At 50.4% G+C, this 26684-nt stretch overlaps 1 protein-coding gene and 1 long non-coding RNA gene across 13 annotated transcripts in view; one reads left to right on the top strand and one right to left on the bottom strand.

Moving 5' to 3' along the window:
- The window catches only part of ARHGEF2 (Rho/Rac guanine nucleotide exchange factor 2), a 47559-nt gene that overhangs the window by 8109 nt on the left and 12766 nt on the right, over positions 1 to 26684 (top strand). For 2 of the 12 annotated variants that reach the window (XM_070497635.1, XM_070497637.1), the window contains exons 3-9: positions 340 to 457; positions 7331 to 7369; positions 9351 to 9468; positions 10065 to 10104; positions 11307 to 11400; positions 23938 to 24082; positions 26341 to 26408. In XM_070497635.1, the coding sequence (XP_070353736.1) occupies positions 340 to 457; positions 7331 to 7369; positions 9351 to 9468; positions 10065 to 10104; positions 11307 to 11400; positions 23938 to 24082; positions 26341 to 26408 (622 nt within the window). Of the gene's footprint in view, positions 1 to 297; positions 458 to 7330; positions 7370 to 9350; positions 9469 to 10064; positions 10105 to 10885; positions 11011 to 11046; positions 11115 to 11306; positions 11401 to 14190; positions 14601 to 16013; positions 16395 to 16553; positions 16717 to 18049; positions 18131 to 21523; positions 21643 to 23937; positions 24083 to 26340; positions 26409 to 26684 lie in introns of those variants that run through there. The other 10 variants (XM_070497636.1, XM_070497638.1, XM_070497641.1 and 7 more) reach the window with 10 other exon arrangements.
- On the bottom strand, positions 14153 to 15647 carry LOC139042041 (uncharacterized). The gene is made up of 3 exons (XR_011498242.1): positions 15283 to 15647; positions 15108 to 15202; positions 14153 to 14286 (listed from the first exon to the last, which is right to left on the bottom strand). It is a non-coding gene; the product is annotated as an uncharacterized lncRNA (long non-coding RNA).

Here is a 26684-nt window from a genome sequence, read left to right as displayed (position 1 = left end):
TGGGCACACCATTCAGCTGAGTGGGCCAAAGGTTGGCATCAGAAACCAGGCAAAGACTGAGAATCCAGCTTGCCCTTTCCCTCCCCCTGAATCCCAGCTTTCTTCTGGAGGGCAGTACTGTCCTTTGACCAGCAGGGGTCACCCTTGCCTGCAGCCAGCTCTGCAGTTCTGCCAGAGCACAGCCGCAAAGGGAGGTTAGTTTGGGTCTGGGTTGAGCCTATGCCAACAGGAAGGGCTGGGCTGGGGGCAAGCAACAGGGCTGGGCTGAGGCGGTGTTCCTCCCTGTGCCCGTCACTGGCCACTGGATACAGAGGGCAGTGGTGGCAATGTGTGTTTCAGGAGCAAACTGCAGGCATCGGGATGCACGAGCCCCCAGGAGGCCCCCTTATTGCAGAGCCAAGACGAACTGGACACCTTTCTGGAACTGCGGCACCAAGGTGGCCGATCCTCCCACGTGGTATGGACAGACTAATCCCGGTGGAGGCCACCGACTTCCTCCCCCTCTCCTGCCCCCTTGCCTGTCCAGCTGCCACTCTGTGCCTCTTCTGTTCTGCCAGCTGCTGGGTCTCTCTCTGTACGCAGGCATCACTGACTCCATCTGACTGAAGCGGAATCTGTTGTCTATACCCCACCCCTCTGTCTGCTTCCCCTGGTCTGTCTGCTCTGTCCCCCACTCTTGGTATCCCACCTCTGTCTCTTTTTTTTTATTAAAGATTTTTTTTTTTTATTTTTTCCTTTTTCTCCCCAAAGCCCCCCGGTACATAGTTGTATATTCTTTGTTGTGGGTCATTCTAGTTATGGCATGTGGGACGCCGCCCCAGCGTGGTCTGATGAGCAGTGTCATGTCCGCACCCAGGACTCGAACCAACGAAACACTGGGCCGCCTGCAGCGGAGCGCGCGAACTTAACCGCTCGGCCACGGGGCTAGCCCCCCCACCTCTGTCTCTTTCTCTAAGACTCTCTGTTCCTTCCTTTCCATGTCTGTGTCTCTGTATTGATGTGGGTATCTCTGTTTCTCTCTCATTCAAAGTCCCCTGTTCCCCTAGTTATTATAACCACTTCTTTCTGTAGACCCCACGTTTCTCAGAATTGGAGCTGAAATTATTTGTGGGATGAAACTAGGCATCTGGTACCTTGAAAGACAATAGTTCTCTAACAAGATAATCGTGGGATTATCAAATGAGAAAGGATAGAGAGATTGCCCAGCCTTCTGGCTTAAGGACACATAAAACTGGGGGGATCTCAAGTCAGGACCTAGGGACTACTGAGGATATGAGGGCATTAGAGACACCACTAGATCTACTAGCTAAGAGTCCCTGAGTGCACAGAAATGTCTCAAGCCTGGTGACTAAAGGTTGCCTCCCTTCCTGCTCATCCTCTAGCTGGCGAGGGTTACCCACCCCCGCCTCGTCGTTCAAGTGCCTGTGGTTTGGGAGAGACGCTGACAGCAAGGGGCTGTTACAGCCTGTCAGGGAGACAGCAAGCCCCGTCTGATTCCATCGCCCCCTTTTCTCCATCAAGATCTCTGCCTGTCTTCCCTCACCCCCATGTCAATGTGATATGGTAGAAAGAACAGGATTTAGGAGTCAAACTGACTCTAAATCCTTCATTTACCAGCTGAACAATTTATTTCATCTTTCTGAAAATCAGGATAATAAAAACAATCTTTTAAAGTTGTGATTATTAGATGGTAAAAGGTGTTAAAGTGCCCAGTACAGGCGCTGGCACCCAGGAGGAGCGTGAGAAATAGCACTTCTTTTTCCTCTTCTCTCCAGCATTCCTTCATACTTCTTTCCCTCTCTTCCACCTTTCTCTTCTCCCCACTTTCCCTTTCTTGGTATTATACGTGCTCTTCTTTCCCTCTTTTCCCTAGTGCTTTTTTCTCTTTTTATGCCTTCCTGCTTTGATTCCTCTCCTCTTTCCACCCAATATTTAAGCAATCCCCTTAAATTCCTCCTTGTCTATATGTTGGAGGTTTTTTGGTTCTTCCTGCAGTAACGTGTAACGCGTTAAGTTCTCCACCAAAGTCCACAGAACAGAAGTCTGAGACTCTTTAAACTAGACTGGGTCTTGGGGACTGATGGTCCATGAGCCAAGTCTAGTTCCAAAATTTATTTTGTTTGGCCAGCATGGTGCTTACATTTTTTAAAATTCAGATGTCCTTAAATGGGGCCTGTTCACTCCACTTTGCCAGAGTTGCTAATACCCTCTGATGTATTTTGTTCCCTTTGCCTTTTAAACATAATATTTAAAAATGAATGCCCAGAGCTGGCCGATGGTGTAGTAGTTAAGTTCAGCGAGCTCCACTTTGGGGGCCCAGGTTCACAGGTTCAGATCCCGGGTGGGGACCTACATACTGCTCATCAAGCCACGCTGTGGCAGCGACCCACGTACAAAATAGAGGAAGATTGGCACAGATGTTAGCTCAGGGCTAATCTTCCTCAAGCAAAAGAAAGAATGCCCAGTAAATCAACCACCCATCTCAAGAACTAGAACATTACCAATACACTTATCTTTGCCTATGTCTTCTTCTCTTCACTTATTCTCTTGCCTTCCTACCAGAGGTAATCACTATCTTGAACTTTCTTTATCATTCACTTATATTTTTTATAGTTTTAACACAAATATATGTATTACCTAATAATATATTATTTCTTTTATTTATTTCTGAGTTTAAAAACAATGATGTTATGTTGTACAAAATTTTCTGTAACTTACATTTTCATTCAACATTCTGCTTCTAATTTTTACCCATTTGTTGCAAATAGTTATAGTTTATTTTCATTCCATTCTTCTGTTGATGGACATTTGGGTAATATCCATTCTTTGCTATTATGAAGAATTGTCACTATGAATATCCCTTTATCCATCTTCTGCTGCACATTCACAGGAATTTCTCCAGGGTATATACTTTGGAGTGGAATTGTTGGGTCGTAGAGTATGCAGATGTTCATTTTACAAGATAATGACGAATTGTTCCCACTCCCATCAGCAGTATATAAATATGAGTTCCCATTGATCCACGTCCTTTTCAACATTTGGAGTCATCAGACTTAATTTTGCCAATCTGGCGGTTATAAATCTCATTGTGGTCTTAATTTGAATTATCCTATTACAAATGCAATTGAGCGTATTTTCATATGTGTGCTGGTCATTTGTGTTTCCTCTTCTGTGAAATTCCTCTTCATGTCTTTTTTTTTTTTTTTTTGAGGAAGATTAGCCCTGACCTAACTACTGCCAATCCTCCTCTTTTTCTGAGGAAGACTGGCCCTGAGCTAACATCTGTGCCCATCTTCCTCTACTTTATATGTGTGACGCCTACAACAGCCTGTCTGCCAAGCAGTGCCATGTCGACACCCGCGATCCAGACTAGTGAACCGGGGCTGCTGAGAAGCAGAACGTGCAAACTTAACCACTGCGCCACCGGGCCAGCCCCGCCTCTTCATGTCTTTTGCCCATTTTTCTGTTGGGTTCTTTGAGGGTTTTTCCTTTATTGTTTTGAATGCATTCTTTGTATATTCTGAATACTAATCATTTGTTGTTATATGTGCTGCAGTAATCTTTTCTCAAAGATGGAGAAATGTGGTTTGTCTTTTCCCTCTCCCATGGTGTCTTTAAATAGACTTTCTTAATTTTTAAAAAAATGAACATATTTATTGAAGTATAACATACATACAAAACATGCATTAAAAAAACTTTGAGGGCCTGGCCTGGTGGCACAGCGGTTAAGTTCACATGCTCCACTTTGGCGGCCTGGGGTTCACCAGTTCAGATCCTGGGTGCAGACCTCCACACCACTTGTCAAGCCATGCTGTGGCAAGCATCCCACATATAAAATAGAAGAAGATGGGCACAGATGTTAGCTTAGGGCCAGTCTTCCTCAGCAAAAAAGAGGAGGATTGACAGCAGATGTTAGCTCAGGACTAATCTTCCTCAAAAAACAACAAAACACTTTGAAGGCCAGCCCTGTGGCCTAGTGGTTAAGTTTGTCATGCTCCACTCGGTGGCCTGGGTTCGGTTCCTGGGTGTGGACCTACACCATTCGTCAAGCTGTGCTGTGGAAGTGACCCACATACAAAATAGAGGAAAAGGGGCCAGCCCCATGGCTGAGTGGTTAAGTTTGCACACTCCACTTCAGTGGCCCAAGGTTTCACCAGTTTGGATCCTGGGTGCAGACATGGCACCATTCATCAGGCCATGATGAGGTGGTGTCCCACGTAGCACAACCAGAGGCACTCACAACTAGAATATACAACTATGTACTAGGGGGCTTGGGGAAGAAAACAAAAACAAAAACAAACAAAATAGAGGAAGACTGGCACAGATGTTAGCTCAGGGCAATCTTCTTCAAACAAAAAAGAGGAACATTGGCAACAGATGTCAACTCAGGGCAATCTTCCTCAGCAAAAAAAAACCAAAACAAAAAACGAACTTTGAGATTTTTATTGGAGTTGCATTGAATCTAAAGATTAATTTAGAGAGAGTTGACATCTTTATAATATTGCTTATTCCTATCCATGAAAATAGTATACCTCTCCATTTAATGTCTTTTAATAAAGTTTTATTATTTTTGCCATACAGATCTTAGATTAGATGTATATATTAGATTTATTCTTAGATATGGTATACTGCTTTTGTCAAGTTTTTAATTTCAGCCATTCTGGTGAGTGTCTTAGAGGTATCTCATTCTGGGTTTTTTTTTTTTTTAAAGATTTTATTTTTTTCCTTTTTCTCCCCAAAGCCCCCCGGTACGGGATTGTATATTCTCATTGTGGGTCCTTCTAGTTGTGGTATGTGGGACGCTGCCTCAGCATGGCTTGATGAGCAGTGCCATGTCCGCACCCAGGATTCGAACCAACGAAACACTGGGCCGCCTGCAGCGGAGTGCGCGAACTTAACCACTCGGCCACGGGGCCAGCCCCTCATTCTGGTTTTAATTTGCATGTCCCTGTTGAAAAGTTTTGTTGGGTACCTTTTCGTATTCTCTCTCTTTTTTTTTTTTTTAAAGATTGGCACCTGAGCTAACATCTGTTGCCAATCTTCTTTTTTGTCTTCTTCTTCTTCTCCCCAAAGCCCCCCAGTACATAGTTGTATATTCTAGTTGTAGGTCCTTCTTGCTGTGCTGTGTGGGATGCCTCCTCAGCATGGCCTGACAAGTGGTGCCATGTCCAAGCCGGGATCCAAACCGGCAAAACCCTAGGCTGCCGAAACAGAGCATGCGAACTTAACCACTCAGCCATGGGACCAGCCCCCGTTTTCATATTCATATTGGCCATCCGAATATCTTCTTTTGTGAAATGTCTGTCTAAGACTCTTACTCAGTTTTTAAAACAGCTTGTCTTTTTCTTATTGATTGGTGAGGTTCTTTATATATTCTGGATTTAAGTCTTTTTGTCAGATATATGTATTGTGCATATTTTCTCCCAGTCTTGGACTTGCCTTTTTATTTTAACAATGTATTTAATAAGCATGAGTTTTTAATTTAGATGAAGCCCAATTCATCACATTTTTAATGGTTAGTGCTTTTGATCATGTTTGAGAAATCTTGCCTACCCCAAGAATGTGGAGACTTTTCTCTGAAGTTTTCTTCTAGAAGCTTTATAGTTTGAGCTTTCATGTTTAGGTCTATGAGTTATCTAGATTCTTGTGTATGGTAGAAATCAAGGTTTTGTGGGTTTTTTCCCCCATGTAGATATCCAGCTGCTCCCTTAAAAAACCTGACTTTCCCTATTGAATTGCCGTGGTACCTTTGTTGAAAATCAAGTGACTGTATTTGTGTGAGTTTATCTCTGGGCCCTGTTCTCTGTTCCATTGATCTACTTGTCTATCCTTATGCCAATACTACATTGTCTTCATTAATGTAGCTTTATTGTAAGTCTTAAGAATGTAGTAGTGTAAGTCCTCCAACTTTATTATTTTTCTTTAAGATTATCTTGGCTATTCTAGGTCCTTTACATTTTCATGTGAATTTTGGAATCAGCTTATCAATTCTAAAAATCAAAAACTCCTGCTGGATTTTGATTGAGATTGTATTGAATTCAAAGATTAATTCAGGATGAATTGACATCTTTCTAATCTTGAATCTTCCTATCCATGAAAAATAATATCTCTCGCTATTTAGTTAAGTTTTCTAAAAGGAAAATATGTCTTTTAATAAAATATTAGGGGCCAACCCTGGTGGCCTAGTCATTCCGTGTGCTTCACTTCAGCAGCCCATGTTCAGTTCCTGGGCACAGACCTACACCATTCGTCTGTCAGTGGCCATGCTGTGGTGGTGGCTCACATACAAAAAGAGGAAGATTGGCATCAGATGTTAGCTCAGGGCGAATCTTCCTCAGCAGAAACAAACAAAAAATAAAGTGTTAGTTTTCCTTATACAGGTCTTGTCAATCTATTAGATTTATTTCTAGGTATCTTATAGTTTTTGTTGCTATTATAAATGCTTTCTTATATTATAATTACAGTTTATAATTATTTTTGGTTTATAGAAATGGAATTGAATTAATCCTTGTATAGTGATCTTATAGTCATTCATCTTACTAAGTGTTTTTCTGGTTTTAACAATTTGTGGATTTTTTTCTTTTCTAATTAGACAATTAAATCAACCTTAAATGAGCTTTGTTTCTTCTTTTCCAATATTTATTCCTTTCCTTTCTTTTTCTTGCCCTACTATGCTTGCTAGGGCTCTATTGCATGTTGAACAGAAATGGTGATAATGGGTATCTTTGTCTTGTTTCTGATTTTAGAGGGAGTACATCTTATGTTTCACTATTGAAATTGACTTTTGGATGTAAGTTTTTGAAAGATCCTCTTTATCAGGTTAGGGACAATTTCCTCTATCCCTAATTGCCAAGGTTTTAGTTTTACAATAGGTGGGTGTTGAATTTTATTCTATGCTTTTCTGTTTTTACTGAGATGGTTCCGGTTTTTCTCCTTTGATATGATATTGAGGTAAATTACATTTAAAGATTTTTCTCATGTTAAACCACCCTTGTTTTCTTAGGATAAATCAACTTCGTCATGCTGCTGCTGGATTTCACTTATGGTATCAATTATCTATTGCTGCAGATTGGCAACAGGTGTTAGCTCAGAGCTAATCTTCCTCAGGGGAAAAAAAATGGGCATGGCTGTGTTCCAATAAAATTTTTAAAAATTAAAAAATTAAATGAAAAAATTTTTAAAAAGAATCAAGGTTATACTTGCCTTATAGAAGGAGTTTTCAGTGATCTATTCCTTGAAAGATCTGTTCCTTGCCTATAAAACTGTTTTGGCCTGCTGTGTTTTATTCTGTTTATAGAAAGATTAATTACTGATTCCGTTTCTTTAATAGGACAACTCAGACTTTCTATTTCTTCTAGATTCAGTTTTGGTAAGTTATATATATATTTTTAAAGAATTTGTCTATTTTGTTTGCATTTTCAAAATTCTTGGCATTAAGTTGTAGGTAGTATTCTCTTATCTTTCTAATCACTGCTCTTTCTGTAGTTAGGTCTACTTTTTCATTCTACTTTTATTTGTGCCTTCTCTCTCTTCATCACTCTTATCAAAGGTTTGTCTATTTGCCTATTCTTAAAAAACAACTCTTGGTTTTATTGATCCTACTTTATGTTTACTACTTAATTGACTTCTGTTTTTTTATCTTTATTGTATCCTTCTTTCTGTTTTCTTTGGATTTTTTCTGTGGTTCTTTTTCTAACCTTTTAAGTTGACGTAACTCATTAATTTTCAGCTTTTTAAATTTTTCAATATAAACATTTTAAGGCTACAAATTACCCTTGAAATACTGCTTTGGCCATCTCTCACAGGTTTTGTTCTGTAGTATTTTCATTATTGTTATTATAAAGTATGTTTACATTTCCATTATAATTTCTTCTTTGACCAGAAAGTTTATTTAGAATGGTGTTTTAAAATTTCTAAATCTATAAAGATTTTTTTAAAACTTAAAAAATTTTTGAAATAAAACATACATACAGAAAAGTATATAAAACTTACATGAACAAGGTAACGCATAATTAGGAAGCAAACAGCTGTGTAACCACCCCAGGTAAGAAAAAGTGTCTGAGGCCGGCCTGGTGGCACAGCGGTTAAGTGCACACATTACGCTTCAGTGACCCCAGGGTTCGCCGGTTCGGATCCCAGGTGTGGACATGGCACCACTTGACAAGCCATGCTGTGGTAGGCATCCCACATATAAAGCAGAGGAAGATGGGCACAGATGTTAGCTCAGGGACAGTCTTCCTCAGTGAAAAGAGGAGGATTGGCAGCAGTTAGCTCAGGGCTAATCTTCCTCAAAAGAAGAAAAAAGAAAAAGTGTCATCAAAACCCAGAAGCCCCTGTGTCCCTCCACATTGAGAACCTTCTCTCTCCTGGCAGAGATGATCATTTTCTTGACTTTTGAGATCAATTTTCCTTATAGATTTACCATTTTTGTATGCATCTCTAAACAATATCAATGAGTTTTGCTTGTTTTAAACTTTATATGAATGTAATCCTACAGTATATACATCTTTTGTGTCTTGATTCTTTGACTCAACATTGTGTTTGTGAGATTTATCCATATTGTTGGGTAAGCTGTGGTTTGTTCATTTTTACTTTTGAATAGTATTTTGATATATAAATCTATCACAGATTCTTTATCTAGTCTATTGGAAAGGAACTTCTGGATTGTTTCCTATGATCTCTATGATACAGATTATTTGAAGTGTGTTAAAATTTGCCTTATGGCCTGTATGTAGCCGGTTTTTATAATGCTTCATGTAGGCTTCAGAAAAATGTATTTTCTGGCGCCGGCCCCGTGGCCAAGTGGTTAAGTTCGCGCTCCACTTAGGCGGCCCAGGGTTTCACTGGTTCAGATCCCGGGCACAGACATGGCACTGCTCATCAGGCCATGCTGAGGCGGCGTCCCACATGCCACAACTAGAGGGACTCACAACTAAAAATATACAACTGTGTACCAGGGGGCTTTGGGGAGAAAAAGGAAAAAAAAATTATTTTCTAATGGTTGGCTGTGTGGTTTATGAATATTTCTATTCCCTATTGTATTAAACCCAGATTGCCTCATTTCTTTTTTCATTACCTGCCTGGCCTCTATAGCTTGAGTTTGTCATCTCTGGAAACTATTCAGGGTAAATCTTTTCTAAGATATTTTCTATATTAAGGAAGTCTGGGCTTGAATTGCAGTAGTGATGAATGCTAAATAGCAGGAATAACTTCCCAGCTACTTCAAATGGAATATCCCAGATATGGGTACTGGAGGCCTTGAGGGGGCCACACTGTGGGAAAAGTGAAGAGCGTGGGTGGAAGACGGATGAGGCCTGACCTTTGTGTGAGGATTCTTGACATGATTCTAGGGTCAGGGTTCCTGTCATCCATCTGCTGGCCCTTTGGACCACCCAGCCACTGGCATGCTTTCCAAGTCTGTATCCATGAGTGGCATCAATTGCTTCTTGGGCTGCTCAGATCCAGCTGGTGAGTAAAAGTGGGGAGCAAAGCAGTGATGCCCCTTCCCCTTTCTGTCTCGCCACCACTCCTCCGAGCCAGCTGTTTAGGGTCCAGAGGTCCTGGATTATGTTTAACCACACACTCTTGGAAACCCAAAAATGCCTTTATTCACATGAGAGATCTGAATTCAGACCTTTGGCATTCTGAGACTCTCCTTTCCAATGAAGGAGGACATAGGACAGAGTGAGGCTCTCCAGCTTCCCCTGTCACCAGAGATGGAGGACAGTTACCCGCAATGTACCTTGTTGTCAAGATGAGGCATTGGGAGCTCACTGTGAAACTTCTGCCCTCCCCACTCACCAGAAACAGAACGGAGACATCCATGCCTAGCCCCTCGTCTCCACATAACCCTGGTGCTCAGTTCCCTGGCTCCTAAATTCTTCAGTTCTGCTCAGCTCAGACCCCGCCCTCCCTCCCTATTCCCCAGCGCCCGCCCTCAGGAATGGCGTCACATGCACCTGCAGCTTGGGAACCTGATCCAGGTGGAACGGGTGGGGGAGGCAGCCCTGAGCACCTTTGTCTGGCTTTAGCTGGACACTTCCCGTCTCCCTTTGTCTTGGCAGGGAATTTATCCCAGTCGTCTGCCGCTGACCTCAGCCAAAGGTGAGTTTGGGGGACTCGGAGCCCTTCAAAGGCCCAGATTAGGGAGGGGCAAAGGGACTGGGCCCTGGATTTCGTAGCCCCAAGGGTCCCTGCTTCCTGAAACATTGCTCTGGTTAACATTTCTGATCAAAGACCTCCAAATATCCTTCTCTCTGAGCTGCATAGAATTTACCCTCTTCTCATTGGCCAGGGAAGGCTCAGAAGGTTCCCAGGAGCTCCATGGGATGCGGAAGAAATTAGGGAAAGAAAAGGAGTATCTAGACCCCAGGGTGTCAATTGAATAAAAGAGAATGGGAGTTGCTTGCTGTTGTCAGTGCCACAAAGGTGAGCTCTGGGACAGTCTTCCGGAGAGACAGTGACAAAGGATCATGGATCAGCTTGGATGGCTCAGATAACTGGCCAATGGGGAGTGGCTCTAAGGAGAGCTGGGCAAGAACTGTAGAGCCCCGAGGGGAGAGGGCAGGGGCTGGAGGCATAGTTCAGGAATCAGGATGGAGGCTGGGAGATTTCAATAACTACGTAAATAAGCATGCAAAATCAGCACCTGTTTATTTGGCTCCTATAGCCAGGCCTGATTGGAGTGGGTCAGCCCTCTAAGACAGTGTGGGTGTGTGAGCTAGTAATGGGCCCTTTAAGATATCAAGCTCTGATTTGTGGTCCTGAAAATCTCTAGCTGACACATCCTCCTGGCTCTGGGTTTGGGATTAGCTCATGGGATGGGGCTGATGAAATCCCAGGAAATTCAGTCCTTATTGGCTTTAGGCCCAGAGGCCCTTTCCAAACAGCAGAGAGGGTCGTACACAGGGTTCTTGTTTTGCGAGGGGAAAATGCCCCACTGGAGAGCCCCCACCCCATATCACTTCCGTTGGGGAGCAGCATGAGAGGAGGAGACTGGGCCTGGATTAGGTAGGAAGGGGAAGTCTGTATTTATCTGGGAGGAGCCTGCAGTTTTCCTCATAAACAGTGGGTCCTGGGAAACTGTAGTGTCCACATCCAGGAAGTCCTAGGAGGTGTGTGTGGGAGTGTCTTTCTTTCCGGCTCCTTCCTCTTTCTTCCTCACCCTTTCTCTGAGTCTTCCCTCTTGTATCTCCATTCTCTATCTCCTGGTCATGGGACCTTCATCTACCATCTCTCTGTGAGTATGTTGTTTTTCTTTTCCAGCTCTGCCTCCATCTCTTCACCTTTTCTTTTTCTTTCTGCAGCTGTAGCCAACTGGAAGGGGGCTCGGGAACCTGGGCAGGCTCCTCCCTGCGACGGACCCTCAGCTTCCTCTTGGGCATGACCGGGAAGGCCAAGGTAAGAGTCAGCCAGGGAAGCAGGAGGCCTGAGACCCACTGCCCTCCCCGCTTCTCCTCCTCCTCACCCCACTACTTGCGCCCCTCCCCCTCTTCCCTAGACAGAGACTCAGGGCAGTGGTTCAAGTTTTAGGGGAACACATGTTCTCTCTCCCAGCCTCCCTCCCTATATCCCTGTAAATCACCTTTCCTCTGCTTTCCCCATGCTCCAGCTTAGCAGCCAGCTGTAGACAGCTGGAAGAGAGGAGCCTCAGAAGCTGAGGAGTGGCCTGGCCCTCCTGCTCCTTAGGCCTCACATAGCTAAGAGGTGGGCAGCAGAAATCTTAACCATTGGACATTATAATGATAATAATTACAGCAATACTTTTTACTTCTTCAGAGAATATTAGAGTTTGCAAAGTGCTTTTACACTCATAATTTTATGGGTGGATACAGCAGCTGAAGCAGTTGAAATTAGACCACAGGCAGAGTGGAAGCCAGGAAAGTATATGATTATGGAAGCACATGCACGCCATACGTGTGGGGCCATGTGCAGCTCTGACCTCAGGAAGGTGAAGGCACATTTCTTTCTTCCTTATTACCAACCCCTGGGCTCTGGTGAAACTGGGAGCTCTGCCTGCTGCTTGAATTCATTTCCACTTTCTTCATTTACTGGCAGAATGAGCCACCCCTCTTTTGCTCTCATGGCCTTCCCAAGTATGCATGTACTTTCCAAGCCAGGGCAGCTTCTGAGCATTGAGAGAAACCCCAGAGAAGACATCATCATATTCACCTTGAAAAACCATGGGATTCTCACTAAGTAAGGTTGCCTGGGCACCTCCCGGCCCCACCCACAGTGCCAGGGCTCTCTTCTCTGCCAGCCTTTGAGCCAGGATTCCCCTTCCTCTGGGTGGGCAGAGATGAAACCAGCTGGTTAGCACCTTCTCACCCAGGCCAAGAGCAGCTGGAGACTCTTAAAGGCGGGGCGGGGTGGGGGTGGGGGGGCAGGTGGCCCAGTGAGGCTTCTTCTCTCTCGTGGGGAACAGAGCTCTTTAGAGAACAAATACCAAGACCTCGGGTCTGAGTCCCATCTCCCCACAGGGTCTCTCAATTCAGGGTAGGTGAGCCTGTTGGCGGAATCGCCCTCTTTTCCTACAGTGGGAATGGTAGGAGAAGCTGGTACTACCCAGGGGAGCCATCCAGATCCCACTTGGTCTGAATTTTCCCACCCTTGGCCTAATGGTTTGGTGAGGGGTTGAGTAACCGGGTGAAAGAGAATGTGAAGTCCAGATAGGCAGAAGGAAAGAGCCAGAGTAAGTCAGGATATTGTCCCACTTGGCCATTCCTCACCAGGGTCTCTGGTCCTGTCCTCCTGCTTCCCTCTCCATCATCTTCTGGTCCATCTTCCTTACACCCCCATGAATGTGTGTACCTGCCTCACTAAATCTCTTCTGCCCCCTCCTCCCAGCTCAGGATAAGGGCCATGAGCAGGTAAACATCAGGGGGTGGGGTTGGCAAGAAGCTCAGTCAAGCAGTGAGAGAAGGAAGTAGCTTATTCCTTCCTATTTGATTAGCATTGTAGAGTTGCCAAACACTTTTCCGGAGGTCATCTCATTTAATTCTTCTAACACCCTGGCAAAGATAAGTATTTTATTTTAACCTCCATTTTATAGACAAGATTACTTAGAGGCTAAGTTACTTGCCCAAGATCCCACAGTTAGTAAGAGGTGGAGCGGAACTGCAAACCCAGAGCTTTGACTATATAATGTTGCCTCTGCCTCTGCCAGTAAACCTAACATAACCGTTTATCCCCCCTCTTCCCTTCTTCCACCATCTTTTTTTTTTTTTGAGGAAAATCAGCCCTGAGCTAACATCTGCTGCCAATCCTCCTCTTTTTGCTGAGGAAGACTGGTGCTGACCTAATATCCATGCCTATCTTCCTCTGCTTTATACGTGGGATGCCTATCACAGCATGGCTTGCCAAGTGGTGCCATGTCCACACCCAGGATCCGAACCGGCGAACCCCACACCGCGGAAGCGGAATGTGCGCACTTAACTGCTGCACTACCCGGCCAGCCCCTCACCATCTTCTGATGGATAGCCATTGGAGTCAATTATGCCTTAATCATGCCCTCCCAGAATACACAATGTCCAGAGTAATAAGAAAAACAAACTTCCTCTTGGGCACTGTAGTGCTTGGGCCCACATAGCCCCATAGCTCTATCTGTTCACCTGCTGGCCAAGACTCCAACAATGAGTTTCTTCCCTGGGGCCAACTCCCCACCCCTGAAATGTGGGGACACATTTGTCAAGTTAAATGAGCTAAAGAAGGTGGTGGCTACTTTTTGATTCTGGCAGAAATTAGAGTTGGCTTTTGTTTTCGTGTGTCTGAAAAAATAATTTCTGAAAATCTGGGAGGTATCACTGCCTAGGAGTGGAGGAGGGATGCGAGTGGTTTGGACGAAGGGCAGGGGATGCCAAGGAAAAGGGTTCATTTTCCAGAGGATACAGAAAATGGAATTTAAGTCAAGCTGCAGGCCTAGCTCACTAAAAGTCCAGGTGTTTTTAAAGGTAGAATGGTTTCCTTTACCCACCCCCCAGCCCTCTTCCTTGCTACTCATCCTAAGAGGAAGAAGAGGGCAGGGTCACCAACAGCAGATGGGATGGAAAAAACACTGAAGATGGGGGTGGGAGACAGAAAAGAGTTGGAGGGTTAGGTCCTCTTCTTTCATAGAGACCTTTTTCTTTCTTTAAAGATTTTATTTTTCCTTTTTCTCCCAGAGCCCCCTGGTACATAGTTGTGTATTTTTAGTTGTAGGTCCTTCTAGTTGTGGCATGTGGGATGCTGTCTCAGCATGGCTTGATGAGCGATGCCATGTCCACGCCCAGGATTCGAATTGGTGAAACCCTGGGCCACCGAAGCGGAGCGTGTGAACTTGACCATTCAGCCACGGGGCTGGCCCCACATCAAGACCTTTTAAGTTGTCTTTGGGGACTGAGAGGTCCCTCAAAAAACCTAGGGGTTTAGGTCCCAGGTTTACTGGATACCCAGACTGGAGTTTGGCCCTTTAAGATTCCATCCTGGGAGAAAAGCTGAGGTCCCAGCCCATCCCTTGTCTCTGGACCCCCTAGGGGTGGAGCCATGAGGCCAGAATTCTGGTTTTTGGCTGTCTGCTTTTAAATTTAGTACATTCCTCAGTCTTGGCTGCCCACTGCGGGGAGGTAAGTCTGGGGATCTGGGCCCGGAAGACTCAGGACTGCTGGTTTGGGGACATTCCTAGGGCCTTCCATTAGGTCTGCCTTGCAGGTGCAAGCCTGGAGGACTCAGCCTCCCCATGGCTCTGGGAAAGTCCTTTCTGCTTTCTAATTTCCATCTAGCCTAGAAAGGGCATGGTTATTTGCTCTCCTTTTTTTCTGGTCTTTGCTATATAAGGATCCTAAACAGGGGAATGGGTGAAGAAGGAGGTGAAGGAGTTGCTAGGCAAGAGGGGAAGCCAGAGGAGCAGTGTGGGGGTGGTGTTGGGGGTGAGGAGCCCAAGCAGCTCAGCCAGTGGTGAGGCGGTAGAGCCCAAAATAGTGGCAGAGGCTAAAATTGGCACCTACAAGAGTGCTGAGTTGGGCTTGAAACCTGCAGCCTGGCCCTGCTGCTGAACCCGGGAAAGGAAGCTGCTGGACCTGGGCTGGGCCTCCTCTCTTCCCCTTCTTTGACCCCCCCCCCCCCCCACACACCTTTTAGGACCAGAATCAGGCAGGACCCTGCAAACATAGGATGCTCTGTCCCAGGGCTCTCCATGCTTCTGCTTCCACCAGAGAAATGGGAGACCCTGAGAGGCAGAAACGAACTGCAATGTGAGTGATTATAGTTAGAGTGGAGAAGGAATTTTCTCAATAGCAGGAAACTCACCAAGGGTGGAGGTTGGCTCAGGCTGGGGCAAAGAGTCCAGAAAGAAGAATGCTGCATTCCACCCCCTTCTTGTGGAGAGACTGGCCCTACCCCAACTGCCCCCTGACTGGGGGAGACTGGTTTCTGGTCTTTTGGCTCTGGCCTAACTTGCAACAGAGAGAACTGGGATTAGACACAAGGAAGGACTTCCTCAGCTTCTTAGCCTTCAGTAAAGGTGGCAAATTCCTCCCCGCCCCGCCAAGTAGGTGGCAGAGGCGGAGCTGGAGAGGGGGATGGGCAGACTGCGGTCAGGAAGGCCCCAGCGTGGTGGGGGCTTGTGGGAGAATGCGCTCCTCTCCCTGTCTGATTCTTCGACCTCTGGGAATGACTCTTCTCCTTCACGCTTCTAAAGACCAGGCTTTAGTTCCTCTTTGATTTTCCCGTCCTCTCCCCTCCCCTGCCCCCAATCGTAAAAGGGGTCAGTCGGCTCCGGCCTGCTTTGATGGGCCCCCGAAGGCCAGGAAGGAACTGGTGCCGGATTCCCTGGAGAGCTGGGGGCGGACGGAGTCCTCCGGCCTGCGGGTCTTTAAAGACTGAAGTCCCGCGCAGGGGGAGGGGGTGGGGAGGGAAGACCTGGGGTGTGGCGAGGGCGAGGGCGAGCGCGAGGGCAAGGGCTGCGGGCTGGCCCAGGGTGGGTTTTAGGAAAAGCGGGGCTAAGGGACGGGTCTCTGGAGCTAGAGGGCGCCCGGAGGCGCTGGAGGGGAAACAGGCACGGGGGCCCCCTCGACCCGCGCGCCGACCCGGTGCTCGTCCAAGCTGCCCTGCACAGCCCGAGGCGTCCCGTCCCGCGCGCCGGCACCCGCCCTCGCGCCGCCCCGCCTCCCCTTCCTGAGCCGAGGCGGGGGAGGAGACTCGGTTTGAGGAACTGGCGCTGGGTGCCGGGCGAGGGGAGTCAGACTTCCTGTCCCCGAGACCGACGCGTGCGGGGCGGACCCCTCCCCCGCCCTCCCCCCCACAATAACTGGACGCCTGGGTCCGCGCCGCGTCCTCCCGGGCTCCCCCCGCAGATTATGTCTCGGATCGAATCTCTCACGCGGGCGCGGATCGACCGGAGCAAAGAGCTGGCGAGCAAGGTGGGCTCTGAGTCCCCTCTCCCTCCGCCCGCGGTCCTCAGGGTGCCCTTCGACCCCCGTCCTCCGCAGCGCACCCCCGGGCTCCACGCCTGCTTTCTGGGCGCCAAGATCGGGCGGAGCGTCCGCTGGGCCGGCGGCGGGACGGGGTGGGTGGGGACTGAGAGTGAGTGGGGAGGGGGCTGGGGAGCAGGAGAAGCGACCCGCGCCTCCTGCTCCGCGCAGATGCTCCGCCGGGATCCCGGGAGAGAGCGGCCCCGGGGTTTGGTCTCCTCCGATCTGACGGGACCGGGTGTTTTGGGCCGCGCGAAAGAAAGTTGCTCCGGTAAGGGATGGCTCGGGAAGGAGGGAGGTGTGCGGACGAGGGTGGGGTCGGCGAAAGCTCGCCCGCACCCCCTCCGCCCGTCTCCCACCGGATTGCGCTCGGCGTCCCCCCACCCAGCGGTCGCTGGCTTGGTCGTTCCCCCTTTGTCCCCGCCATCCGGCGGAGGGGGTGGGAGGGGGTGGTTTCCCGGCTTCCTCCCACCGCCACCACCGCCACCACCACCACCCCTCCGAGACAAAAGTCAGCTCCTCCTCTCCTCGCAAATGGACTTTCCAGCTGTGATTCAGTTCTCTCCTCTGGTGGGCGGGTGTCTGGGGTCAAGACGGCTGAGGGACTGCTTACTTCCCCCCAAGCCATCACCCTCAGGTGAAGGTAGCAGAGGTCTTTGTGTAGCTGGGATCCTTTCCTGCATCCTTAGGGGTCCTGAGCACCCCTGTTCCTGGAACACAGGGTCTCCCGTCCCCATCTGCCCCACCAGCTTTCCAAGCTCCTTGTTCTCACAACCTGAAACCCTTAGGCTGACCCACTCGGCACTGTGCCTCCTGTCCCTCCTCCCCCTCCCCCAGCTCTCTTCTCTCTTCATCTTGGGGCCGTTGGCTTACCATTTCAAGAGTCCGGGTGTGCAATTATCCTTGCCCCCCACCTCCATCGTGACCTCTTGGCCACTCCTTTCCACGTATCCTTTATCCCTGTTTTTGTACCCAGGCCCACTCCCAAACGCCATGACCTCTCCACACCCCAGACCCCAGGAAATGATGAAGCTGACTTGTAGGTGATTAAGTGAGAGCTGGGAAGAAGTACACATGCACACAGCACCTCCCGGCTGCTCAGGGCACCCACACTCTACTCATTATCAGAAGGGCCAGGACCCAGCCCAGGGCTGGTTTAATCTGTGGCTTCTCTCTGACCCCAGTGCCCTTCCCTGGGTGCCCAGCGGGTGCTCATCAGCATCTTCAGACAAGGGAGCAGTCCCCTTAGAGATGATGGAAATCCCTCCCTATGCTTTCCTCCCATCTCCCAGCCTGGCTACCTGTCTGGAGGCTAAGTTGGGAGAAGGTTCCATTCTGGAACTTTTCCTTAAGCGGCTGGGATAAGATTCTGCTAACAGGAAAGCAACTGGAGATTTGAGTAGGGCCTAAGACAAACAGAGGCCAGGGGAGAGGTGGCTGAAGTGTGGTGGAACAGTGGGGTGGCAGACAGGCTCTTCTCAACCCTGCGCCGGGCCAGGCCCCAGCTCTGAAAGTCTGTTTATTTTTCAACCGTTTGAGCTGAGACCCTGGAGTAGAGCCAAGGGGGGCGGAGAGGTTTTTTGAAACCACGGAAATTTGGTTCCACCCTAAAAAGGAAAGCCATGGGGGAGCTGGTGGGGGGCAGACCTGGAGAGCGCATGTAGAGGGGCGTTCCGGGAGGATAGGTACTGGGGTCCTTTCTGCATTATTGGGAGGAGCTAGGGGACCAGATACCTGGTCCCCGTGTCCTGTTTTTGTTTTTTTTTTTTTTGGTATCCAAAAGCTCGGCTCTTTCTATCCTGGGCCTGGTGGTGGTTGAGACTCTGGCTAGGGGTGGGGTGTGGGGGGCTGAATGGGTGGATCTGAGAGGGCAAAGAGGCCACTGGAGGAGGGTAGTTGTCAGTTTGGCTGGTCGGAAGGGGAGGGCCACCTCCGGAAAGCTGTGGTTACAGAAAGGGGGAGTTGGTTCTTAGCCAACAAACCCTGGATCCCCTCTCTCCCCCTCCTCCAAGCACACCAGCTGTCTCCTTTCTTTTTATACCATGGTGGGAAGTAGAGGGGGGCCCCCGCTGGAAATGAGATTATTTGAGGAAGGTGGTCTCCCCTTCCACCTATCTGGGGTGATTGGTCAGAGCTAAGGTCTGCCCCCACAGCCCCCTCCCCGTTCCTCACCTGACTCCCCTGGACCTTGTTATAGAGGGAGAAATTTAAGTAGACCCTGCCCCTTTCTCCTTCCCACCCTCCTAGAGTCTTTCTGTGTGGCTCCCCCTCCTCATGCTTCCTTTTTTTCACTCCATTTCTATTCTTCCAGACTGTCTTCAGTTCTCCACCCCCTCAATTCTCTCCGCTCTACTTCCTACCTCCACAGGCCCCAAACCCCATAGGTCCCCTTTCTCTCTTTAGCTCCCTGTTCTCCCCTCCTCCTTCCCCAAACTCTAACCTTCACTTCTCTCAGAACAAAGGGTCCTTTCCTGCCTAGGAGCAAGCAGAGGCCAGTGATCCAGGGATACTTCTGGAGGCTGGGGGATCCCCTTGGAATCTCTTGGACTCTAGCATTGGCGTGTGGTGGGCAGGTGGAGTGGGGAGAGAGGAGAAGAGACTATTTCTTTGTTCCAAGTAATGGAGAGGTGGCTGGCTTTGTGTGCAGCACTAGGAGTGGAACCGAAGCCAGAGAGGAGGGCTGGGTGAGCCCAGGAGTGAGCTGAGGGGGCTGGCAGTTTGGGAGGAAAGTTGAGGAATTGGGGGTCTCCCAGAGGCTGAGGCTTTTGAGGGCATAGGAAAAGATTCTAGGGGTCATGGAGGTTAGGGAATGAGCTGAGGGAGAGGGGAGAAGCAAGAACGGGGGAAGGGAGCCAAAAGCTTAGGGAAGTCAGTGAGTGACTTCCCGGGTGTTAGATGGTGCCTAGGGAAGGACCTGCTGGATTTAAAGAGGCTCTCAGCTCAGTCCCTCTAGCTTCCCTGGGACACTGACTTTGGAATCAGGGAGGGGTCAGATCTGAAGGTGTGAATCCCATTAATGCACATGACCTGTATATTGGTGTGTGTGTGTGTGTGTGTATGTGTCTGTGTCTGTCTGTCCCTGGATGATCTGGGTTACTGTTTTGAATGGTGGTCACCACAGTAGGGGCCCTTGCTCTCTACGTGAGGAAGTAGTTCCATTCTTAGCTTCAGTCTGTGGTTTAAAGTATCATCTAGGAGCTTGAGTGAGCACATTGGTCAGGGTTCCTGGAGCTGGTAAGAGAAATGGCAGAGAGGAGCTGGCTGGACCCTTCTGGGTTTGTTTATGGCTCCTTGGGGGAGGGTGGGGGTGGGGTTGCAGGCAGCAGCTGCCCCCCTCCCGCCTCAGCCGGCCTGCCCTGTGCCAGGAGGGCAGGGAGTCCTGGCACAGCTATTGTTCGCCTGCACAAATGCCCGTCTGTTTGCATCACTCCCCCCTCGCTCTCTGCTTGTCTCTCTCTCCTGACCCGACAGGTGTGGCCGGGTGGGGGGCAGGCTGGGGTCCAGGAGGCCTGTATCTCAGGGTCTCTAGTCTGATTTTATTCCCTGTGGCCCTCAGCGCCCCTCTTCTGCTTCCCTAATGTGCCTACCCCCATTGTCCGGCATCTCATCTTCATTCATCAAGCAGGCATTTAATAAGTGCCTTTGTGTGTTCCGCGATGTCTTTTTGTGTTGTGTTTCTGGCTTTGGCGTTAGTGTTTCCGTTTGGCTGCCTTCTCCTCAGCCTCTTGCCTTTCTCTTGGCCCTGGAAGCTCCTAAAGGAGCAGAGCCTGACTGAGACCATCCCAAGCCCTCTTCTCAGTCTTGTGGCTAGGAACCCCCTCTCGCCTTACTTCCCGGCCTGTGGTTCATCCCCCATGACTCAGTGCCCTTTTCAGCCTCTGACTCTGAAGCCATGCTGTCCAGGGGCTGAGCCACAGATGACTCGGATCCCAGTGGAGCCCTCCAGGGGCCTCCTGGTCACCATACAGAGGGCCTAGACAGAGGCCTCACCATCTTGGGGAAGGGGCTGCTGCCAGTTGCAGCTGGAACAGAGGTGGTTCTGAGCTCCACGTGACTCCCTCTAGGTCTGGGTTTGGACATACCCAATGGAGGAGTCAAGGGTGCTGAGAGCTTAGACATTGCTTGGAGAGGCTCTCACTCTCCTAGGTAGGCTTTGGCATTGCCTCGTCCGTGCAAATCACCCTTTTCCTCCTTCCTCGGCCTGCAGGGCATAGTGCAGAGAAGTAGGGAGACTGCCTCTGCCTTTGAGCTTTTGCGCTGCCAGTCACAGTACCCTCTGCCATTCGCCCCGTCCTCCTTTCCCAAAAGTGACCAAGGTCTGGGATGACAATGGAAGGGAGGTTTGGGTTGGCCTTCTCCTGGCCTCCAGAGGAAACCTCAGGGTCTAAGCTCAAAGGAAGCAGAAGGGGAGAAGAAGCGCTGCGAGCCCTTCAGGTGGAGGGAGAAAAGGAGAAACAAGAGGCCAGGAGACCAAAGGCTCTGAAGCTCTGACAAGGAGTGCCAGGGTCCCTAGAGCAGGGGCGAGGGTGCTGCTGGTCCACATGTCTTGGTGTCCATCCATCCATCCACCCTTCCTTTCTTCCCTCCTTCCCTCCCTCCTTCCTTCTTTTTTTCCTTTCCAAACCTGTATTGAGTGCCTGTCGTATACCAGCCATTATGCAAGGTGCTTTATTTCCTTCATCCTTGATGTAGCACTGGTGTCCATGAAGGCTGTGTAGCAAGAAAGACTTCCCATGAGGATTTGCGAGAAAGGATGATTCTAGACGCTGGACAGCAGAGGATTGAACCAAGCAGGAAGGGCCTCTGTGTGCTGGGCGTGGGTGTTGTGGATCGTGGAGTAATGGGCCCTTTTCTGGGTGGACAGATCGGGGCATGGAGGTGAAAGGCTGTCCTGCTGGTGGGTGGGTAAGTGGGAGACCGATGTGATTATCTTATGAATACCTTGAAAAGAGTAGGACAAAGAACCAGACAAGCCCATTCTCTCCATCTCTGGAGCAGGCACCCCTGGTGAGCAGGCCCTGTGTCCTTCTATCCTCACCAGCCGAGCCCCGGGGCGGGCACAGGCTGCCTCCAGGACAATAGCGCTAGGCAGTACCAGGGCTGCTTGCTGCTGGGCAGTGCCCGTGTTGGGATGTGCTGCTGCTGTGGCTGCTGCCCGCTGCTGGCCCACCTAGAGAGGGGGTCGCTTGGAGAGAGGGTGAGTGTTGGGAGGTAGAGGAGGCTGGGCCCAGAGTGCCTGGGTTGTCTCTGGGGCGTTGATGCCAGAGAGGGAAAGGCCACTAGAGATGCCGTTCTGGCTGCCCAGTCCTCTCCCTTCCGTTCCCACCTCTTTCCCAGGTGCGTGCTCCTGGAGGCCTGAGGCTGGAGGGCAGGGGTAGGTGAGGGGGGAGCTGTGGCAGCATTAGGGCAGATCTGCAGCACTGCCAACTCTGGAGTTGACCCTGATCCAGATATGTTGCTCTTTTTAATATGATATTCACGTTCGTTTGTTTGCTTGCTTTTAATTCAAGCGTAATAAGTGCTCAAACTTGTAATTTGTGTCATGGAGAAGGCTGGGAGGGCAGGAGAGGAGGAGAGAAGGGAGCATGTAGGGCACTGAGAAGAGACACTCGGACTTGGTCTTTGAGGTCCTATGGCGCTGTTATACAGAGGAAGATTTGATCTAAGGAGCTATAATTTGGAGCAAGATAGATGGAGGTTAGACCAAAGGGAGAGTTTTCTAGTGGTCTAGATAGGGAGGTACCAGAATAGAAAAAGGGAGGCCTGGAACATTAGAGGTAAGTCAGCTTCCTTAACCAGGCCCAGCTGGAGGAGGGGAGGGAGAGGCCGGGGGCAGTGGAGGAGAAATGAGGGTGAGAAAGGAAAGGCAGAAGTGGAGGAGTGGAAGAGGGAGACCAGGAGATAGGAAGGAGAGCAGGAGACAGGAAGAGGAGAAGCAGGAGGAGAGGAGAGGAGACGAGAAAAATGGATGATCAGGGTGGAGAATGACCTCAAAACCTCTGGGCTCACTCGTCATCAGTGAGGAGCTTCTCAGGGGAAGCAGGAGAGAGAAGGATCTTGGGCCACTGGGAAGCCCTGAGACCCTAGGGCACGCGGCCCAGTATCTTCTGGGCCCTGTGCTGTTGACTCAGCCCCCACACACTTCCCTTTTCTACCCTACGCAGCAGGCCGGTGCATCTCTTCCCCTCCCCCGCCTCTCAGCTGCTCGTGTGGCTGGAGCTGAGAGTCAGGACTGGGCCACCAAGGCCCAGGCAGAGGGCTCTCCCCTGAGTTCTAATCCGCTGTCCCAGGGCCCCAGCCACTGTCCCCAACTTGAGGTTCATACCCTCAGCCTCAGCAATGTGGATCCCGCTCTTTGGTTTCTGAGAAACAGGGAAACTTGGAGGGAGTGGTCTTGTCAGCTCCTATTCCTGCTCTTCAACCTCCAAGAGTGGAGGGAAAATCCGGGCATCTGAGGTGACCACTAAGGAAGGCCCTGGATTAGGAGGGAAGAGTGGTATCCCATCTTGGCACCTTCCCAGGCTTTTGGGGAAGCTCAGGGGCTTGAGGAGGGACAGAAAAGAGGTCAGGGAGAGTGACTTGACCTGCAGAGACCAGGGGGAAGCAGGAGAAGAAAAAGCTGAGGTGGGAAATGCCAGCCTCTGAGGTTTTGAGGTAGGGCACACAGCGTGCCCCATCTCGGCAGAGACCGGAGCAGGAAGAACTGATGTTGCAGCTGGAGGGTGGAGGGTAGATGCCAGGAAGGACTTCCTAGGATGGGAGAGACTAACCGGGTGAGAGGAATAGAGGGAGCTCTCTAAGGTTTTGGGGGAGAGTCTCGAGATCAAAACTAGGCTCCTGCTGCCTAGAGGTTAGCGGGGGACATGCTCCCTCCCGCAAAGAGCTCGTGTGACCTTGGCTGAGTGTGTGCGGAAGAGGTAGAGGTTTGGGATCCTGACCTCTGGGTTGGGGGTGGCATTATGCCGCTTTCAGCCAATCTAATTAGGGGATCTCCTGCCCCCCACTGTGACTGCCACGGAGACAGCGGCTCCAACACCGGTTGTCATGGTTATAAGAGGAGCTAACTCCCATAGATTTGAAAGCGCTGGTGAGCTGGCACCCTCTGCTTCGCCTGCTCTCCCCTCCTCTCTGCGCATCTTCCCCCGGCACAGAGAGGAGAGTACAGCAGCTCGGGGGCGAGCAGAGCTAGGGCTGGAAGGTGGAGTGAGGACGCGGAGGTCTAGAGCCAGGGAGATGAGTGGCAACAGGAGGCAGCCCAGCCGCCGGGGCCAGGTAGGTCAGGGGCCAGCTAGGCCCCTCTCGGGGCTGGGCTGGTCACTCCTGGACAGCTGCCTCCGACACCCTGAGACAGGCTCTGCTTTAGGAAGTGGTGTCTTTCCGGCAACGCCAGGCGGGCATCATTCCCTCACCTCTGCCCTCAACCTGTCTCTCCGGACCCTCAGGAACCCTGGCATCTTCCAGCCTCACTTCCTGTCTCTCTCCCCTTCCACAGACCCGGGAAAAGGAGAAGATGAAGGAAGCCAAGGATGCCCGCTATACCAATGGGCACCTCTTCACCACCATCTCCGTTTCGGGCATGACCATGTGCTATGCCTGTAACAAGAGCATCACAGCCAAGGAAGCCCTCATCTGCCCAAGTAAGTTGTTTGGACCCTGAATGTCTCTCTGACTCGGTGCCCACTGACCCTAACCTTTCCATCTGTCCTTTTTGCCCTGGATCCATAAGGGTCACTCTCTTCTCGGAGCCCCAGCAAGGCCCAAATACCAGCGCCAGATGCTTGAGCCTTTTCTCCCTTTGCTCACACCTAGGAGTGGTGGCGGTCCGAATATGGCATAAGGAGGACTAGCTGGGAATGTGGGGGAGGGGAGGCAGGGATGGCTCCCCTTGCAGCTGTCGTCCACTGGGCATCCCCCAGCTCCCTGAACAGCTGCTGAGGGTCAGGGGAACTGATTGGAGAAGGAGCAGGAATGTTGCGGGGGGAGGGGGGGGCGGGGGGGAGGGCCGGGAGGGGAAGATAGGGGAGCTGGGTGGGAAGCTGCCGGCCTTGCAGCTGGTTCTGCCTGTCTTCCTGGGCAGAACTGGACATTTGGGACTTCAGGGTCCCCCTGCCCTTCGCTTTCTGTTGACTGGGTGGAGGCTGAAATCTCTAAATCCCTGCACTTTGAAGCAGAGTATGGGATTAGCACCCTCCATCTCCAGTTTTAGTCTGACTGATCCACAGTGAGAAAGAGAGACCACAGCAGGAACATGTGTGTTGGGGGACAGGGCTTAGATCTCCTGACCTTCATCCACATCGAGGGTAGCCCTGTTTTTAGGAAGTACAAGCAAGGAATTCTTCAGGATGCCCAGACAGAGGGCTCCTGTCGTGTCCCATCTCCCTCCCCACTGCCCACAATTTATGGCAAAGAGCTGCTTCTGCCTAGAGCAAGACCACTGTGACCTGCTAATGAATAGTGGGACAAAAGCCATAGCCTCTAAATCCCTATGGAACTTGGGGCAGGCACCCCCAGAAAGAACCAGTGGGGCCTCCCTACTTTCTCACTGCTCAACTTAGAGTTTTGAGGATGAGGAGGGAACCCCAATCTAGATCCCTCTAGAGACCTGACAGAATTCCCAATCTGGAAGCTTGTTGCCAGGGGAACTGGGGAGGCGGGCAGCAAGCACTATTTTGAGAGCAGGTGGAAAGCGGAGGTTTGATCCAGAGACACTGGGTGCTGGGGGTAGAAGGGAGCTTCAGAGGGGTGGGGGCAGCTGCAGCCCCCACTTCTGTCTGCCCCTCTGCCCCACCCTGCTCGCCTTGTATTTGTGGAAGTGAGTGTGGTGCTGGGTATTGTCTGAAGGACTTAGCAGAGTTTCCGGTGTTGTTGGACGGCAGAGGGGAAGCTGGAGAGGGCCAAGGGCTGAGGGCATGTTGGGGAAAGGGTCAGCCAGTGGTCTCTGAGCCTAGGCTTGGCTCCTCCTCCTCTCCTCTCCTCTCCTCTCCTCTTTTCTCCTACCCCATGGCAAGGTGGGGTGGGTGATGGGAGAGCAGCATATGGAGTGTGGGAGCTGTGGCTTCGCCTTAGTTGGGGAACAGCCCTCCCCAGGCCTGGAAGGAAGGAGGCAGACTGACTGGAGTGGTAGCAAGTGTTGCTGAGGCCTGCAGAAGGCAGGCGGGCAGGCTTGGGAGGGCAGGGCAGGGCAGGGCCTGTCCCCACTCTACCACTGGACCCATCAGCCTTCGCTGATGTTCAGGCCCAGCCAGAGTTCATGAGCATATGTGTGGTTCAACGGAAAGAGCACAGCCTTTGGATTCAGGCACACCTGCGTTTAAATCCTAGTTCTACCATTAGCTGTATGACCTCTGGCAGACGATTTAACCTCTCCAGGAGACAGGGTCCTCATCTGTAAAATGAGGATAATTGAATCTACCTCAAAGACTTGTTAGGATCGAGTAAATGTGGAACAGTGACTAGATGCTCAGGGGATGTTAATTCCCCCCTCTCTGCCCCTAGCCCCCATCCCAGCTGCTCCTGTGCCATCTTCTGTTCCGTGGGCGTCCTCTCTTCCATCTGTCATTCTCAACCACCTTTGTGCTTCTTGAGCTCATCTCTGGCAGCCAGTAACCCCTTCTTCCCTCTAGTCCACCTCGCAGGTCATCTTTGAGTCAGGATTGCCCACCCCTCCTGATTGCTCAGTTCCTGTCGACACCTATACCCCCTCACTTCATTTCCTGCTTGAAGGAAGGGGGAGGCGGGAGGAGAGGGTCTGGAGTGCGGTGATGGTCAAGAAGTCTGGGAAGGGGGGAGAGTCTCTGAGACTGTGTGGCCAGGGGGAGATGGGTGTCTGCATGTGGGTGTGTCCCCTCCTGTACCACCCGGCCCTCCCTTTACCCTCTCTACCCCACCCTCCCAGCCTGCAATGTGACTATCCACAACCGCTGTAAAGACACCCTCGCCAACTGTACCAAGGTCAAGCAGAAGGTGAGATGGCAGGGAGGGCAGAGGGCTGGGGGAGAGGGTAGTGAGTGTGTGGTACCCACATGGCTTTTCCATTCATTCCTTACCCTGTGTTCCTCAACCCCTCTCCTCACCATGGGGCAGCCCAGACCCTCAGCCCCAGGCCTCAGGCCCCGAGGGGGCCAGGCCTATCGCTGCAGACAGATCCCTCCAGCACTGGGCTCAGCTACCCTGATGCCCTTGGCCACCGTAGCAGCTTTCTCCCAAGGGGCCAGCGGCCCAGCTCCTGCCCCATGCCTG

The sequence above is a fragment of the Equus asinus genome, chromosome 25, assembly GCF_041296235.1.
Source record: "Equus asinus isolate D_3611 breed Donkey chromosome 25, EquAss-T2T_v2, whole genome shotgun sequence".
NCBI classification, from domain to species: domain Eukaryota; kingdom Metazoa; phylum Chordata; class Mammalia; order Perissodactyla; family Equidae; genus Equus; species Equus asinus.
Note: the sequence above shows the minus strand (reverse complement) of the source record. Positions and strands in the feature narration are given on the sequence as shown.